The sequence below is a fragment of the Schistocerca gregaria genome, chromosome 11 (assembly GCF_023897955.1).
Source record: "Schistocerca gregaria isolate iqSchGreg1 chromosome 11, iqSchGreg1.2, whole genome shotgun sequence".
Taxonomy (NCBI): domain Eukaryota; kingdom Metazoa; phylum Arthropoda; class Insecta; order Orthoptera; family Acrididae; genus Schistocerca; species Schistocerca gregaria.
In genome coordinates, this window is record NC_064930.1 from 56,694,704 (window position 1) to 56,711,695 (window position 16,992).

General features: G+C 44.9%; 1 protein-coding gene across 3 annotated transcripts in view; it reads left to right on the top strand.

Moving 5' to 3' along the window:
- Positions 1 to 16,992, top strand: part of LOC126295284 (procollagen-lysine,2-oxoglutarate 5-dioxygenase) — a 508,510-nt gene that overhangs the window by 183,263 nt on the left and 308,255 nt on the right. For all 3 annotated transcript variants that reach the window (XM_049987713.1, XM_049987714.1, XM_049987715.1), the window contains one exon: positions 16,766 to 16,899. In XM_049987713.1, coding sequence (XP_049843670.1) covers positions 16,766 to 16,899 — 134 coding nt within the window. The remainder of the gene's footprint in view (positions 1 to 16,765; positions 16,900 to 16,992) is intronic.

The following is a 16,992-nucleotide window of genomic DNA, read 5'->3' on the forward strand; positions in this document are numbered from 1 at the left end:
GATCTCCGGGCGGGGACTACTCAGGAGGATGTCGTTATCAGGAGAAAGAAAACTGGCGTTCTACGGATCGGAGCGTGGAATGTCAGATCCCTTAATCGGGCAGGTAGGTTAGAAAATTTAAAAAGGGAAATGGATAGGTTAAAGTTAGATATAGTGGGAATTAGTGAAGTTCGGTGGCAGGAGGAACAAGACTTCTGGTCAGGTGATTACAGAGTTATAAACACAAAATCAAATAGGGGTAATGCAGGAGTAGGTTTAATAATGAATAGGAAAATAGGAATGCGGGTAAGCTACTACAAACAGCATAGTGAACGCATTATTGTGGCCAAGATAGATACGAAGCCCACACCTACTACAGTAGTACAAGTTTATATGCCAACTAGCTCTGCAGATGACGAAGAAATTGAAGAAATGTACGATGAAATAAAAGAAATTATTCAGATAGTGAAGGGAGACGAAAATTTAATCGTAATGGGTGACTGGAATTCGAGTGTAGGAAAAGGGAGAGAAGGAAACATAGTAGGTGAATATGGATTGGGGCTAAGAAATGAAAGAGGAAGCCGCCTAGTAGAATTTTGTACAGAGCACAACTTAGTCATAGGTAACACTTGGTTTAAGAATCATGAAAGAAGGTTGTATACGTGGAAGAACCCTGGAGATACTAAAAGGTATCAGATAGATTATATAATGGTAAGACAGAGATTTAGGAACCAGGTTTTAAGTTGTAAGACATTTCCAGGGGCAGATGTGGACTCTGACCACAATCTATTGGTTATGACCTGTAGATTAAAACTGAAGAAACTGCAAAAATGTGGGAAATTAAGGAGATGGGACCTGGATAAACTGAAAGAACCAGAGGTTGTACAGAGTTTCAGGGAGAGCATAAGGGAACAATTGACAGGAATAGGGGAAAGAAATACAGTAGAAGAAGAATGGGTAGCTCTGAGGGATGAAGTAGTGAAGGCAGCAGAGGATAAAGTAGGTAAAAAGACGAGGGCTGCTAGAAATCCTTGGGTAACAGAAGAAATATTGAATTTAATTGATGAAAGGAGAAAATATAAAAATGCAGTAAATGAAGCAGGCAAAAAGGAATACAAACGTCTCAAAAATGAGATCGACAGGAAGTGCAAAATGGTTAAACAGGGATGGCTAGAGGACAAATGTAAGGATGTAGAGGCTTATCTCACTAGGGGTAAGATAGATACTGCCTACAGGAAAATTAAAGAGACCTTTGGAGAGAGGAGAACCACGTGTATGAATATCAAGAGCTCAGATGGCAACCCAGTTCTAAGCAAAGAAGGGAAGGCAGAAAGGTGGAAGGAGTATATAGAAGGTTTATACAAGGGTGATGTACTTGAGGACAATATTATGGAAATGGAAGAGGATGTAGATGAAGACGAAATGGGTGATACGATACTGCGTGAAGAGTTTGACAGAGCACTGAAAGACCTGAGTCGAAACAAGGCCCCCGGAGTAGACAACATTCCATTAGAACTACTGACGGCCTTGGGAGAGCCAGTCATGACAAAACTCTACCAGCTGGTGAGCAAGATGTATGAGACAGGCGAAATACCCTCAGACTTCAAGAAGAATATAATAATTCCAATCCCAAAGAAAGCAGGTGCTGACAGATGTGAAAATTACCGAACTATCAGTTTAATAAGTCACAGCTGCAAAATACTAACGCGAATTCTTTACAGACGAATGGAAAAACTGGTAGATGCGGACCTCGGGGAGGATCAGTTTGGATTCCGTCGAAATGTTGGAACACGTGAGGCAATACTGACCTTACGACTTATCTTAGAAGAAAGATTAAGAAAAGGCAAACCTACGTTTCTAGCATTTGTAGACTTAGAGAAAGCTTTTGACAATGTTGACTGGAATACTCTTTTTCAAATTCTAAAGGTGGCAGGGGTAAAATACAGGGAGCGAAAGGCTATTTACAATTTGTACAGAAATCAGATGGCAGTCATAAGAGTCGAGGGGCATGAAAGGGAAGCAGTGGTTGGGAAAGGAGTGAGACAGGGTTGTAGCCTCTCCCCGATGTTATTCAATCTGTATATTGAGCAAGCAGTAAAGGAAACAAAAGAAAAATTTGGAGTAGGTATTAAAATTCATGGAGACGAAGTAAAAACTTTGAGGTTCGCCGATGACATTGTAATTCTGTCAGAGACGGCAAAGGACTTGGAAGAGCAGTTGAACGGAATGGACAGTGTCTTGAAAGGAGGATATAAGATGAACATCAACAAAAGCAAAACGAGGATAATGGAATGTAGTCGAATTAAGTCGGGTGATGCTGAGGGAATTAGATTAGGAAATGAGACACTTAAAGTAGTAAAGGAGTTTTGCTATTTAGGAAGTAAAATAACTGATGATGGTCGAAGTAGAGAGGATATAAAATGTAGACTGGCAATGGCAAGGAAAGCGTTTCTGAAGAAGAGAAATTTGTTAACATCGAATATAGATTTAAGTATCAGGAAGTCATTTCTGAAAATATTTGTTTGGAGTGTAGCCATGTATGGAAGTGAAACATGGACGATAACTAGTTTGGACAGGAAGAGAATAGAAGCTTTCGAAATGTGGTGCTACAGAAGAATACTGAAGATAAGGTGGATAGATCACGTAACTAATGAGGAGGTATTGAATAGGATTGGGGAGAAGAGAAGTTTGTGGCACAACTTGACTAGAAGAAGGGATCGGTTGGTAGGACATGTTTTGAGGCATCAAGGGATCACAAATTTAGCATTGGAGGGCAGTGTGGAGGGTAAAAATCGTAGAGGGAGACCGAGAGATGAGTACACTAAGCAGATTCAGAAAGATGTAGGTTGCAGTAGGTACTGGGAGATGAAGAAGCTTGCACAGGATAGAGTAGCATGGAGAGCTGCATCAAACCAGTCTCAGGACTGAAGACCACAACAACAACACTACTTGCTCGGTATATAAATTGAATAACTTCGGGGATAGGCTACAACCCTGTCTTACTCCCTTCCCAACCATTGCTTCCCTTTCTTGCCTATCGACCCTTGTAACTTCTTTAGGAAGCGTAAAACTAGTAAAGACAAAAGACAAGTAAGGCAGTACACATTTCTTCAATCCTTAGGTCCCATCATTTTTTTTCCCTGTAATCTTGCTACAACTTTACACGGTGTGGTGCTTTCCTTCGTGCGAAAGAATCTATTACCTCATCAAGTTTCGTCAAACGTTTTGCTAAGTGGAAAAAAACAAAATGTCGTTGTTTAGTTCTGAAAAAGCTGCTAATGCAAATAAGTACGGAATACTGGTGTGGTTCCTCGATTTGATTGCAGCTATTTTGTCACTGTCTGCTAGATAAAACGAATTAGGCGTTTCTAATATTGCAGCAATTGTAACACTCGCCAAATAAGCGGGACTGTTTTGGCACAAATGGTCATTTTTATGTACCTCATTTACACAAATATCACGACAGAATGTAATTGACGAAGTACCGATATCAAATACCTATTAGGCTTACTACAGGCATAAAGTTTGATGCCAGGAAAGTTTAACAATTTCATTCATACCCTCCAGTTTCTCAAGCATGAGATGGAAAAGTAACAGTATAAAATTTTTGGAATCGACATATTCTTTCATATAATTTGTGACATGTCCGGTTTCTTGTCACTCCTCGTTCTAACACACATTTTTATCGTCACTAATTCTCTAACGGTTGCTGCACTTGTCAAAACTTATTCTCTGGTTAACTTCACTAACCCATCGAGAACTACCGGTTCTGCTCATAGAGTACTCTACTTCATGAATAACGCCTACGTGTTGTAGGAACGTGGAATAACGCCGAACCATGGAATAAACACAGTATAACAGAACCATAGAGTAGAAATATCTCTGGAGTGAGCTTTGCGTCCTGTGCATGTCGTCAGCATTAAACTGGAATTGTCACGTGATCTAGGGACGGCGTCGATTGTTTAGCCAATTCGCGTCCACTATCAGGTAACGTCACGTCTCGTCACATAACACCAAAACATTCTACAACATCTTTCGAATGGAGGCATTCGCACAGGTCGTCAACGGAATGTGACGTCATTTCACGGTACGTCAAGGTTTCTCGGGAAGAAAATTTTAACGGTACCAGTCTGTTAACATCTTAAGTTAACCTCTTTTCACCGCGCTCATTCTCCTTATACCAGTGGATTTTGTTCTGTTGTATCTTCATAATCTTTATTTTATAATAGCGCTTTGATTTAGTAACAAATTGGAGATGTTCGATGACGACTGGGATATTTTTTCCACTTTCTTACACAACCGAGGTCGTATATCTGAAGGCGAAAACTTATTTAGCTTTTACGATAACACAACGGCGCTGACGCCCACAATGTATATGTATAAGAATATCAGTAGACGAAGCAAATTCCACCATATGACATTTTAAGCAAAAAAGTCAGCTTTAATGAAGGAGTAAAATACAGTTGTTTATGTCGTTATTAATTACGTAATAAAAACATAATGGATAAGTAACATAATGGATAAGTAACATGCTTGATTAATTCGTTTGAAGCTTTCTTTGATGTGTACGAATGTATTTGTCTCACTTCTCAGTAATTTACCAAACATAATTGATCAAGAACATAAGTTATAAAGTTTGCTTCTGTCATTGACAAATTTTGTCGTTGTTAGCTCCTCAGTTCTGATACTATAACATTTTATGCATATTAGGGATGGTGACTCAAAACCCCAGTTTCTCCGTTTAGTACTGTGTTAAGCGGCTTGAAGAGATGTGACACGAAAGACGTTGTAAATACATGCTGACGTGAAGCTTCTGTGTCGTCATGCTCGTTCATTTTGCTCTTCAAAGCTAAGAGCTCAATTTATTTCAAATATCAGACGTAAACTGCTATGGTGCCTGCAAACGTTTATACTAAATCCAGAACACTTAGGAAGGGAATCTGTCTTTACTAGCGATATGACAACATTCAAAATTTACAGGACAAAAGTCGGACAAATCTACGGCGTCCCGAGATCACGTGACCATTCTAGCACGTATGTTGACAACACAAAATCAATTCTGCGCTTCTGAATGCTCACTCCAGAGATATTTTTACTCTATGGCGTTAGTACGTGTTTCTACAACGCGTTTTCCGCGAATAGAACTTCAAGCGGCTGTTAGTCGGGCACTGTACAACTAGTAGTGTAGCGATCTGGGAAAAATTTTGTCAAAATTTAATTTTTTTGGGTACACCGAGAAGATAATATGTAATATTTGTTACCTGTTACTCCTGTTAGTCTTTATTTCCACACTGATAATCTGAATCTATGGATTTCGCTAATAATTATAGCATCGCTTGTGATTCGCACACCCAATCAACCACATAAACGAACAGCGATTAGTATTCACCCGTTCGGGTTTATTCGGCTCCCCTTTTGTCAACAGGAAAGTTTTATATATCTAGATGCGACGGGGATTCTGCTGGCAAAGACATAACGTACACTACGCATGCATTCAAAAATCCTTATCATTCGTTCAGAAATCAACTTGAAATTGAAACGTGATTTATTTTCAAAGAATATTCTTAAGAATTTAATTTACTAGAGATTCATCAAGAACATTAACACATTTAATCACACTGTGTAAGCATGGAAGTAGTTGCCAGGGAGTAACTGACGATATCATAACCAAATTCCTTTTAATAACTCAGAGTTTTATTCACTTTAATAGTGCCGAAAACCATTTTTTTAAGAAACAAATTTAAAATTATAATCAGAAAGCACCCTCTAAATATCAAAGTTACAATTTATTCAGAGGCAGAAAGAAACAACGTTTTGACTGTATGAGCTTTTGGGTAGAGAACCTTGCCGCTCCCTTTTGACACGGCTGTAGTCACGACCGCTCACAACAGCCTCTGAAAGACTAAACTGGTACAAATCTGCAACGCACCAGATAACTTTGAACTAAGAGTTTTAACGATTTACACAAGCACACAAACTATGCACCCCCGTAGGAGGGATGGAAACTGTACAAAACACAAACAATTAAAATATTCACCTTGCCACCGAAGGTGCAACTTGATTTTAATTTCTAAGAAAAGTCTTACGGTGAAAGGGCGGCAACTTTATATACTAAAATGATCATTAAAAAAAAAAAAAGCCCATGGAATGCAATCTTATATAAAATTCTACAAGGTTGGCCAAACATTAGTTAAGATGCTCTACAGTACACAGATACCGCCTCTCAAGATCATAGGCAATATTATCAAAGTTTCAGGTATTAGGCCGTTTACACTCCCAGCAATAAATTCGTTAACACACCAAATCCAATAAACATGACAGAGACAGCTACTAACGTACGGTAGATTGATAGGGAGATTACCGAACAAGCCGAACCGCAGGTTGCTCTAACCCGACCCTATTCCACAAAGAAAAAACGGACCACCCAATTTATAAACAACCACCATCCCGCGGGTGGGCAAACGTAGAAGGATGGTGGGACGACCCCAAAGCAAAACGGCTGGTGACCTCAGCAAGAAAACAAGAATTTAACAAGAGTAAGTCAAACGACATATCACAAATCACTTAAGTTCTAATAAACTGCGATTTCTCGAAAAGACCCGGGGCAGCACCCCCAACGCTCTCCCGAACCGTCCGCTGCCAGCCGCTTCAACGGACGCAGGAAGGCGCGCCGATCTCACGGCGTCGCAGCTCGCACCGGCCAGACCGCTGTCGTGGGTTGACTCCTGCTGCTCTCGTGTCGACAGCGAAGCCACTACCCCTCGCTATTTGGCGCAGCCCGCTGGACTCAGGTGGCGACCTCACATGCGCCGACGCTCGAGGCGGACAAACCATCTCGTGTCTCAGTGCGCGACCGACCAACCGATCGATCCAACCGCCAATGACCGTTGCCTCAGCAAACTCGAGCAGACTGGCGGCCTAACGCGCAGGCTCAGTTGCAGCAACTCAGCCCCGACCAGGTGACCGCTAGCTGAATCCTCTTACTGGCAGAGTGGAAAGACTCTCGTTTTGCCGGCTTTAAAGGTTGATCCGAACGACAGACATACTAGCACTCCGAACGACAGACTAGCGAGCTGGGGACGAGAGACTGACCCAGACTGACTCACTGGCGAGCTCATAGCGCCCCTTAAAAAATGGCTCTGAGCACTATGGGACTTAACTGCAGTGGTCATCAGTCCCCTAGAACTTAGAGCTACTTAAACCCACCTAACACAAGGACATCACACACATCCATGCCCTAGGCAGGATTCGAACCTGCGACCGTAGCCATAGCGCCCCTTAAATGCACGCGAATAGGCAACCAGAGGGAGACATCAAAGCTGCGATTTCCACAGCGGCGCCACCGCCAGAAACGGAGAGCGACTGCTTCGCACTACGCGCTGCGGTGCGCTCTTCAAAACAGCAATTTTTACCACAGCTCATGAATATATACAATAATGTTCAAAAATCAGGAGGGATGCGTTTCAAGACTGTGTGAATAATCGATAGACCACTGTGCGCAGAGTGCTAAGGCGCTTTGTGAAACAAGGTTTCTTTATCCAAGGAAATGAATATGGCGCCCCCTGAACTTGCCGCTCGGGGCACATACAGCTGTTTGCAATTTGAAATGAGACTCGTACGACTAGGCGACATGTTGCTAGAGTCAACAGTCCAATGTCGGTGTTGACGGGCCCAGACGAGGGTTTGTGTCGTGCAGTCAGCAAGGGTACCCAAGTGGCCTTTCAGCTGCGAAAGCCCATATCGTTGATGTTTCGGTGAATGGTTCGCACTCTGGCACTTATTGATGGCCCAGCATTGAAATCTGGAGCAATTTGCGGAAGAGTTGCACTTGGGTCACGTTGAACGATTCTCTTCAGTCGTTGTGGATTCCATTTCTACAGGATTTCTTTCCGTCCACAGCGATGTCGGAGATCTGATGTTTTACCGGATTCCTGATATTCACGGTACACTCGTGTGATGGTCATACGGGAAAATCTGCACTTCATGGGTACCTCGGAGATGCTGTGTCCCATCGCTCCTGCGCCGACTATAGCACCACGTTCAGACTCACTTAAATCTTGATTACCTGCCATTGTAGCAGCAGTAACTGTTTTAACAGCTGAGCCAGACCCTTGTTGGTGCCGGCCGCGGTGGTCTCGCGGTTCTATGCGCGCAGTCCGGAACCGTGCGACTGCTACGGTCGCAGGTTCGAATCCTGCCTCGGGCATGGATGTGTGTGTGTCCTTAGGTTAGTTAGGTTTACGCAGTTCTAAGTTCTACGGGACTGAGGACCACAGCAGTTGAGTCCCATAGTACTCAGGGCCATTTGAACCAACCCTTGATGGTTTATATAGTCGTTGCCGACCGCAGCGCCGTATTCTGCCTACTTACCCAACTCTGCATTGAAGTACGGACCCCTATACCAGTTCCTTTGACGCTTTAATGTGTCATATCTACTGCTGCTACAGTGGCAGGTTATCAAGATTTTAGCGAGTTTGAACGTGGTGTTACAGTCGGCGCACGAGCGATGGGATACGCCATCTCCGAGGTAGCGATGAAGTAGGTATTTTCCCGTACGACAATTTCACTAGTGAATATCTGGAATCCGGTATCACATCATATCGCTGCGGCCGGAAAAAGATCCTGCAGGAACGGGACCAACGACGACTGAAGAGAATCGTTCAACGTGACAAAAGTGCAACCGATCCGCAAGTTGGTCCAGATTAGAATGCAGGGCTGTCGACAAGTGCCAGCGTGCAAACCGTTCAATGCAACTTCATCGGTATGGGCTTTAGGAGCCGAAGGCCCACTTGCGTATCCTTGCTGAATGCACGACACAAAACGCCTCTCCCGTGCCCGACATTGGACTGTTGATGACTAGAAACATGTTGCATGGTCGGACGAGTCTTTGTTCAAATTATATCGAGCGGATGGACGTGTACAAGTATGAAGACAGCCCCATGAATGCATGGACCCTGCATGTCAGCAGGGGACTGTTCAAGCTGCTGGAGGCACTGTAATGGTGTGGGGTGTGTGCAGTTGGAGTGACCTGGGACCCCCTGATACCTCTAGATACGAGTCTAACAGGTGACACGCACGTCTGATCTGCACCCATTCACGTCCATTGCGCATTCCGACGGGCAATTCCAGCAGGACAATGCTACTCCCCACACGTTCAGAATTGCTACAGAGTGGCTCCAGGATCACTCTTCTGACTTAAAACACTTACGTTGGCCGCCAAACTCCCCGAATGTGAACATCATTGTGCAACGTGCTGTTCAGAAGAGATCTCCACCCTCTCGTATTCTTACGGAATTATGGCCAGCGCTGCGGGGTTCACTTCCCTCCAGCACTACTTCAGACATTAGTCGAGTTCATGCCACGTCGTGCTGTGGCACTTCTGTGTGCTCGTGGGAGCCCTACACGATATTAGGTTGGTGTACGAATTTCTTTGGCTCTTCATTATAGTACAGCTAATTAATTTTTTCGAAATTCCTAATATTAATGTGACGGTTATGGTTATTAGACGTGGCCATTTAAAATTATTGACAGTTCTTTTCACAACCGAAAGAATTACAGTTATTTGGTGAATACTTGTTTTGTAACACTGTCAGTCGTAATTCACCTCTTCCACAGGAGTGGATGACGACCTATCTGTTTGGCAAGCAGCATTAGTTTTCTGACGTTCCTCAAAAACATATATGAATCGTTTTATTACGCTTTTATAAGGTAGGAAATGCGTTCATATCCATAAACTCCGTTTTCCCCATAATAAGCGTTTATTCTGCCTGTTTGCCCATCTCTGTATTTAAGTACACATGCCTATACCAGTTTCTTCGGCGCCATAGTGTATTTATTGATATTATTCCATCCTCAGCGGTGATAACCATTGACCACATGACATGACATTCCCTCGGCTTCTTTATGTCTAACCTGGATCTTCCCACATGCTAATCCAGGGGAATTGCAATGGACATTACCGTCACCTGCCGGAAATACAACGCCTCGTTTCCTCTTAGTCTCCGTTCTGCCTTGTTCTTCAAGAAACGCACTTGCGTGGTGACCACTCTTCAACATTTCGCGGTTATCTGGCGTTCTGTCGGAACTGTGCTGTCTGGAGGGGTGTGCACCTTGGTTCACACCGATGTCATAAGTGACAGGATTCCATTCATACCAGTCTGGAAGCAATAATGGCAAGAGTGTAAAGGACTGCGGCAATCACCGCTCGTAATGTCTGTCCCCCTCCATATAGGCCACTCTCGTTTGTTGAGCTTGACTTACTTGAATTATTACCTGTCGTTTCCTCTGGAACATAGTGCTGTGACGAAATTCCTCCACCTAGTAAGATTTCTAGCAAGTCTCTTCACCCCAGGCTTGGCCGGCCGAAGTGGCCGAGCGGTTCTAGGCGCTTCAGTCTGGAACCGCGTGACCGCTACGGTCGCAGGTTCGAATCCTGCCTAGGGCATGGATGTGTGTGCTGTCCTTAGGTTAGTTAGGTTTAAGTAGTTGTAAGTTCTAGGGGACTGATGACCTCAGATGTTAAGTCCCATAGAGCTCTGAGCCATTTTGAACCACTCCAGGCTTTTCCATCGTGTGCGTCTTCTCTCTCGATCGTCGTTTTCCTGGTGTGTTGGGACGACCACGTTTTCTAACTCCTTGAGGGTTCCAGTCCAACGCTACCCTTTCAAGAGCTGCATCTGATTTCCTCAATGTATGCCCAATCCAGTTCCATTTTCTTTCCTTGATTTGTATATTGATTGGTTCCTGGTTTGTCTCGCTCCAAAGATCTTCATTTGTCATTATACCTGACCATCTCACATATAAAATAGGCCGGAGACAGCTGTCGGTTTTTGATGAGGTTAGTCGCCTTCAAAGTTTCGCAACCAAACAGCCTTCACATTGCTGTTGCAAAGCCGGACTTTGGTCTTCTTTGAGATGTTCCTATTTCTCCAAACGGGGTGCAGGTGTACAGACGCACCATTTGCTTTCCGGAAGCGACTACGGACGCCCTCCACAGCACTTGGTGCAGTCGTGACTATACTTACGAGATAGAGGAAGGACTGGACTTCTCGTACGCCCTCTCCATTAATGGCCAACCTATTTGTGATGCTCGGATTTATCCGCATTTCTTTGGATTTGTCTTGAGGCCTGCAACTTCTGCCTCTCTCTGTAACCTGGCCAGTTTCTCTTCAGTGTCTCGATATCGTTGTGCCATTAGGCAGATGTCGCCTGCGAAGTCTTCGAGCCTATCCCGCATCCCCCATTGCACACCCCTCTTCCATCCCCCATCCCCCCCCCCCCCCCAATCACTCTCTTCATCACATGGTCCACCACCAAAAGAAATAGTGTTGGCGAAAGAAGACACCCTTGTACTACTCCCGAATTAACTTGGAATATGTAGTACCTGGCATTCACACTCTTCATGATATTAATAATCTTCGTTGGAATGCCGTATTTTGCAAGTATATCCCACATGACTCTTCGATTGAGAGAGTCGAAAGCATTTTTGAGAGTCAATGCAGGTAAGGTAGAGGGTGTGATGCCACTGCGCACTTTGTTCGAGAATAATTGTGAGAGTATTGATAAGGTCCACGCAGCTTCGATGTTTCCTAAAGCCCGCCTGCTCCCTCCTCAGTTGTGCTTCCACAAAATCCTTAATGCGGCTTAAAATGATCCTCGAAAGTACCTTACTCGATATTGAGCGCCAGTTGCAGTTAGTAAATATTGAAATGCTTACCTTAATAAACGGGTCAGAACACTGTTCCAGAAACAACGAAAAAAACGTGCCAAATTTAAACGAACGCAAAATCTCGAGGACTGACGTTTTTTTACAGACGCTCGAAATTTAGGGCGGACTTCAATGCGAGATGCTTATAATAGTTTCCACAACGGAACTTCGTTTCGGAACCTGGCAGAAAATCCAGAGATCCTGGTCGTATGTGAAGTATACTACCGGCAAGACAATAAACGCCATCTCTCCGCGACAGCAATGGAAATAGTATAGATGACAGTGCTGCCAAAGCGGAGTTCCTAAACATAGCCTTCTGAAATTCTTTCATCAAAGAAGACGAAGTAAATATTCCAAAATTCCAATCAAGAACAACTGCCAACATGAGTAACGTAGAAGTAAATAGTGAAGCAACTTAAGTCACTTAATAAAAGCAAGTCTTCTGGTCCAGACTGTGTACCAATTAGGTTCCTTTCGGAGTATGCTGATGCATTAGCTCCACACTTAACAATCATATACGACCGTTCGCTCGACGAAAGATCCGTACCCAAAGACTGGAAAGTTGCACAGGTCACACCAATATTCAAGAAAGGTAGTAGGAGTAATCCACTAAATTACAGGCCCATATCGTGAACTTCGATATGCAGCAGGTTTTAGAAACATATATTGCGTTCGAATATTATGAATTACGTCGAAGAATAAGGTCTGTTGACACACAATCAACACGGATGTAGAAGAAATAGTTCTTGTGAACCACAACTAGCTCTTTGCGCACATGCAGTTTTGAGTGCTATTGACAAGGGATTTCAAACTGATTCCGTATTTCTGGATTGCCGGAAGGCTTTTTAGACACTGTACCACACAAGTGGCTTGTAGTGAAAATTGGATGTTCATGCAATATCGTCTTAGCTTTGTGACTGGATTCGTAATTCCCTGTCAGAGAGGTCACAGTTTGTAGTAATTGACGGAAAGTCATCGAGTAAAACAGAAGTAATTTATGGCGATCCTCACGGTAATGTCATAGGCCCTTTGCTGTTCCTCACCCATATAAAAGATTTAGGAGACAATCGGAGCAGCCGTCTTAGGTTGTTTTCAGATGATGCTGTCTTTTATCGACTAGTAAAGTAATCAGGAGATCAAAAGAAATTGCAGAATGATTTAGAAAAGATATTGGTATGGTGCGAAAATTGGCAATTGACCATAAATAACGGAAAGTGTGAGGTCATCGACACGTGTGCTAAAAGGAACTCGTTAAACTTCGGTTACACGATAACCCAGTCAAATCTAAATGCCGTAAATTCAGCTAAATACCTAGGAATTACAATTACGAACAACTTAAATTGGAAGGAACCCATAGAAAATGTTGTGGGGAAGGCTAACCAAAGGCTGCGTTTTATTGGCAGAAAACTTAGACAATATAACAGGTCTACTAAGGAGACTGCCCACATTACGCTTGTCCGTCCGATTTTAGAATATTGCTGCGCGATGTGGGATCCTTCCCAGGCAGGATTAACGGAGTACATCGAAAAAGTGCAAAGAAATGCAGCACATTTTGTATTAACCTCTAAATATGGGAGAGAGTGTCACTGAAATGATACAGGATACGGGACCCAATTTCACTACAAGCTGCTTGTGTGGTACAGTGTGGAAAGCCTTCTGGAAACGTAGATATACGGAATCAATTTGAAATGCCTTGTCAATAGCACTCAGCACTTCGTGTGAGCAAAGAGCTAGTTGTTTCACAGGAACGATGTTTTCTAAATCAGTGTAGACTGTGTATCAATAGACCGTACTCTTCGACGTCATTCATAATGTTGGAACACAATATACATTCCTGGAAATGAACATTGACACCGGTGTGTCAGACCCACCATACTTGCTCCGGACACTGCGAGAGGGCTGTACAAGCAATGATCACACGCACGGCACAGCGGACACACCAGGAACCGCGGTGTTGGCCGACGAATGGCGCTAGCTGCGCATCATTTGTGCACCGCCGCCGTCAGTGTCAGCCAGTTTGCCGTGGCATACGGAGCTCCATCGCAGTCTTTAACACTGGTAGCATGCCGCGACAGCGTGGACGTGAACCGTATGTGCAGTTGACGGACTTTTAGCGAGGGCGTATAGTGGGCATGCGGGAGGCCGGGTGGACGTACCGCCGAATTGCTCAACACGTGGGGCGTGAGTTCTCCACAGTACATCGATGTTGTCGCCAGTGGTCGGCGGAAGGTGCACGTGCCCGTCAAACTGGGACCGGACCGCAGCGAGGCACGGATGCACGCCAAGACCGTAGGATCCTACGCAGTGCCGTAGGGGACCGCACCGCCACTTCCCAGCAAATTAGGGACACTGTTGCTCCTGGGGTATCGGTGAGGACCATTCGCAACCGTCTCCATGAAGCTGGGCTACGGTTCCGCACACCGTTAGGCCGTCTTCCGCTCACGCCCCAACATCGTGCAGCCCGCCTCCAGTGGTGTCGCGACAGGCGTGAATGGAGGGACGAATGGAGACGTGTCGTCTTCAGCGATGAGAGTCGCTTCTGCCTTAGTGCCAATGATGGTCGTATGCGTGTTTGGCGCCGTGCAGGTGAGCGCCACAATCAGGACTGCATACGACCGAGGCACACAGGGCCAACACCCGGCATCATGGTGTGGGGAGCGATCTCCTACACTGGCCGTACACCTCTGGTGATCGTCGAGGGGACACTGAATAGTGCACGGTACATCCAAACCGTCATCGAACCCATCGTTCTACCATTCCCAGACCGGCAAGGGAACTTGCTGTTCCAACAGGACAATGCACGTCCGCATGTATCCCGTGCCACCCAACGTGCTCTAGAAGGTGTAAGTCAACTACCCTGGCCAGCAAGATCTCCGGATCTGTCCCCCATTGAGCATGTTTGGGACTGGATGAAGCGTCGTCTCACGCGGTCTGCACGTCCGGCACGAACGCTGGTCCAACTGAGGCGCCAGGTGGAAATGGCTTGGCAAGCCGTTCCTCCGGACTACATCCAGCATCTCTACGATCGTCTCCATGAGAGAATAGCAGCCTGCATTGCTGCGAAAGGTGGATATACACTGTACTAGTGCCGACATTGTGCATGCTCTGTTGCCTGTGTCTATGTGCCTGTGGTTCTGTCAGTGTGATCATGTGATGTATCTTACCCCAGGAATGTGTCAATAAAGTTTCCCCTTCATGGGACAATGAATTCACGGTGTTCTTATTTCAATTTCCAGGAGTGTATGTTCCGAACTCCTACTGCATATCGACGGTAATGGTTATCGTTGTGGTCTTCAGTCCAGAGGCTGGTTTGATGCAGCTCTCCATGCTACTGTATCCTGTCATAGCTTCTTCATCCCCCAGTACCTACTGCAACCTAGATCCTTCTGAATCTGCTTAGTGTATTCATCTCTTGGTCTCCCTCTAAGATTTTTACCCTCCACGCTGCCCTCCAATACTAAGTTGGTGATCCCTTGATGCCTCAGAATATGTCCTACCAACCGATCGCTTCTTCTAGTCAAGATGCGCCACAAATTTCTCTTCCCTCCAATTCTATTCAGTACCTTCTCATTAGTTATGTGATCTACCCGTTAATGATATGGCCCTATAATTTAGTGGATTACTCCTAACTGGAACAAAAGCACAGGTAATTCCAGTTTTCAAGAACGATCGTCGAACAGACACACAGAACTATAGGCCTACCTCTTCGACGTCGGTCGGCTGCAGAATTCTGAAATATGTTTTATGCTTGCATGTTATGACACTTGTGGAGGCCGAAAATCTTCTCCTTAGGAACCAACATGGGTTCTGAAAGCAACGATCACGTCAGACCCAACTTGTTCGGTTCTCCATTCCAACATTTCTAATTGTCTTTTTTAGAGATGTCCATCCCTCCTCAACTGAACTGTGTACTGTTGTATTCATTATCGCTGTACCTACAAGCTCAGAGAAGTTCAAACAACTCATCATTCATCAGCCCCTCAATATCCCACTTTTTTCTATTTTGCTTTCTCCTGACGTGTCTCTTAAGCGTCAGTAGTCATTATTAAAATTTACTAGCTTGATAATGAGTCGAAAATGTTAATGATAGCATTTGAGTTTCCTGAGGCTGAAATACGTACTGAAATTACAGAGGCAAAACTGGTCGGCTTGGTGATGTTGGACTGATTGATAGATAGATAGATAAATAGATTGATTGGTTAGTGGCTATATTGATTGGTTAATTGATTGGGTGGATGACTGAAATTTTGAAGGCCAGAATGAGATTTTCACTCTGCAGCGGAGTGTGCGCTGATATGAATCTTCCTGGCAGATCAAAACTGTGTGCCGGACCGAGACTCGAACTCGGGACCTTTGCCTTTCGTGGGCAAGTGCTCTACCGCCTGAGCTACCCAAGCACGACTCACGCCCCGTCTTCACAGCTTTACTTCCGCCAGTACCTCGTCTCCTACCTTCCAAACTTTACAGAAGCTCTTCTGCGAACCTTGCAGAACTAGCACTCCTGAAAGAAAGGATACTGCGGTGACATGGCTTAGCCACGGCCTGGGGGATGTTTCCAGAATGAGATTTTCACACTGCCTCGGAGTGTGCGCTGATATGAAACTTCCTAGCAGATCAAAACTGTGTGCCGGACCGAGACTCGAACTCGGGCCCTGGACATCTCATTCTGGAAACATCCCCCAGGCTGTGGCTAAGCCATGTCTCCGCAGTATCCTTTCTTTCAGGAGTGCTAGTTCTGCAAGGTTCGCAGAAGAGCTTCTGTAAAGTTTGGAAGGTAGGAGACGAGGTACTCGCAGAAGTAAAGCTGTGAGGGCGGGGCGTGAGTCGTGCTTGGGTAGCTCAGTCTGTAGAGCACTTGCCCGCGAAAGGCAAAGGTCCCGAGATCGAGTCTCGGTCCTGCACACAGTTTGAAATTTTGAAGGTTATATTAATTGCATCACTGATTGATGAACCGACAATTGATTGATTGAAAAATGATTGAGAGTCGTATTCATTTGCTAATCGATACTGGTACATTAAGTGCATTCGAGACAGTTAATTTATGTAGATTCAATAACAAATGCAACTCTCTTTTTTCAGGTGCTAGGGATGGGCCAGGCGTGGAAAGGGGGCAACATGAACTATGCGGGCGGAGGCTTCAAGGTGAACCTGCTGCGGGAGGAGCTGGAACAGCACAAGGGTGACCCCGACAAGGTCATCATGTTCACTGACAGGTGAGCAGCGTGGGCGCAAAGGGCGAGCACAGGCCAAAACACTGCCGGCTGGCCCCTGTGTGGGAAGGCATTCAGAGCTCACTCAGCACGGGG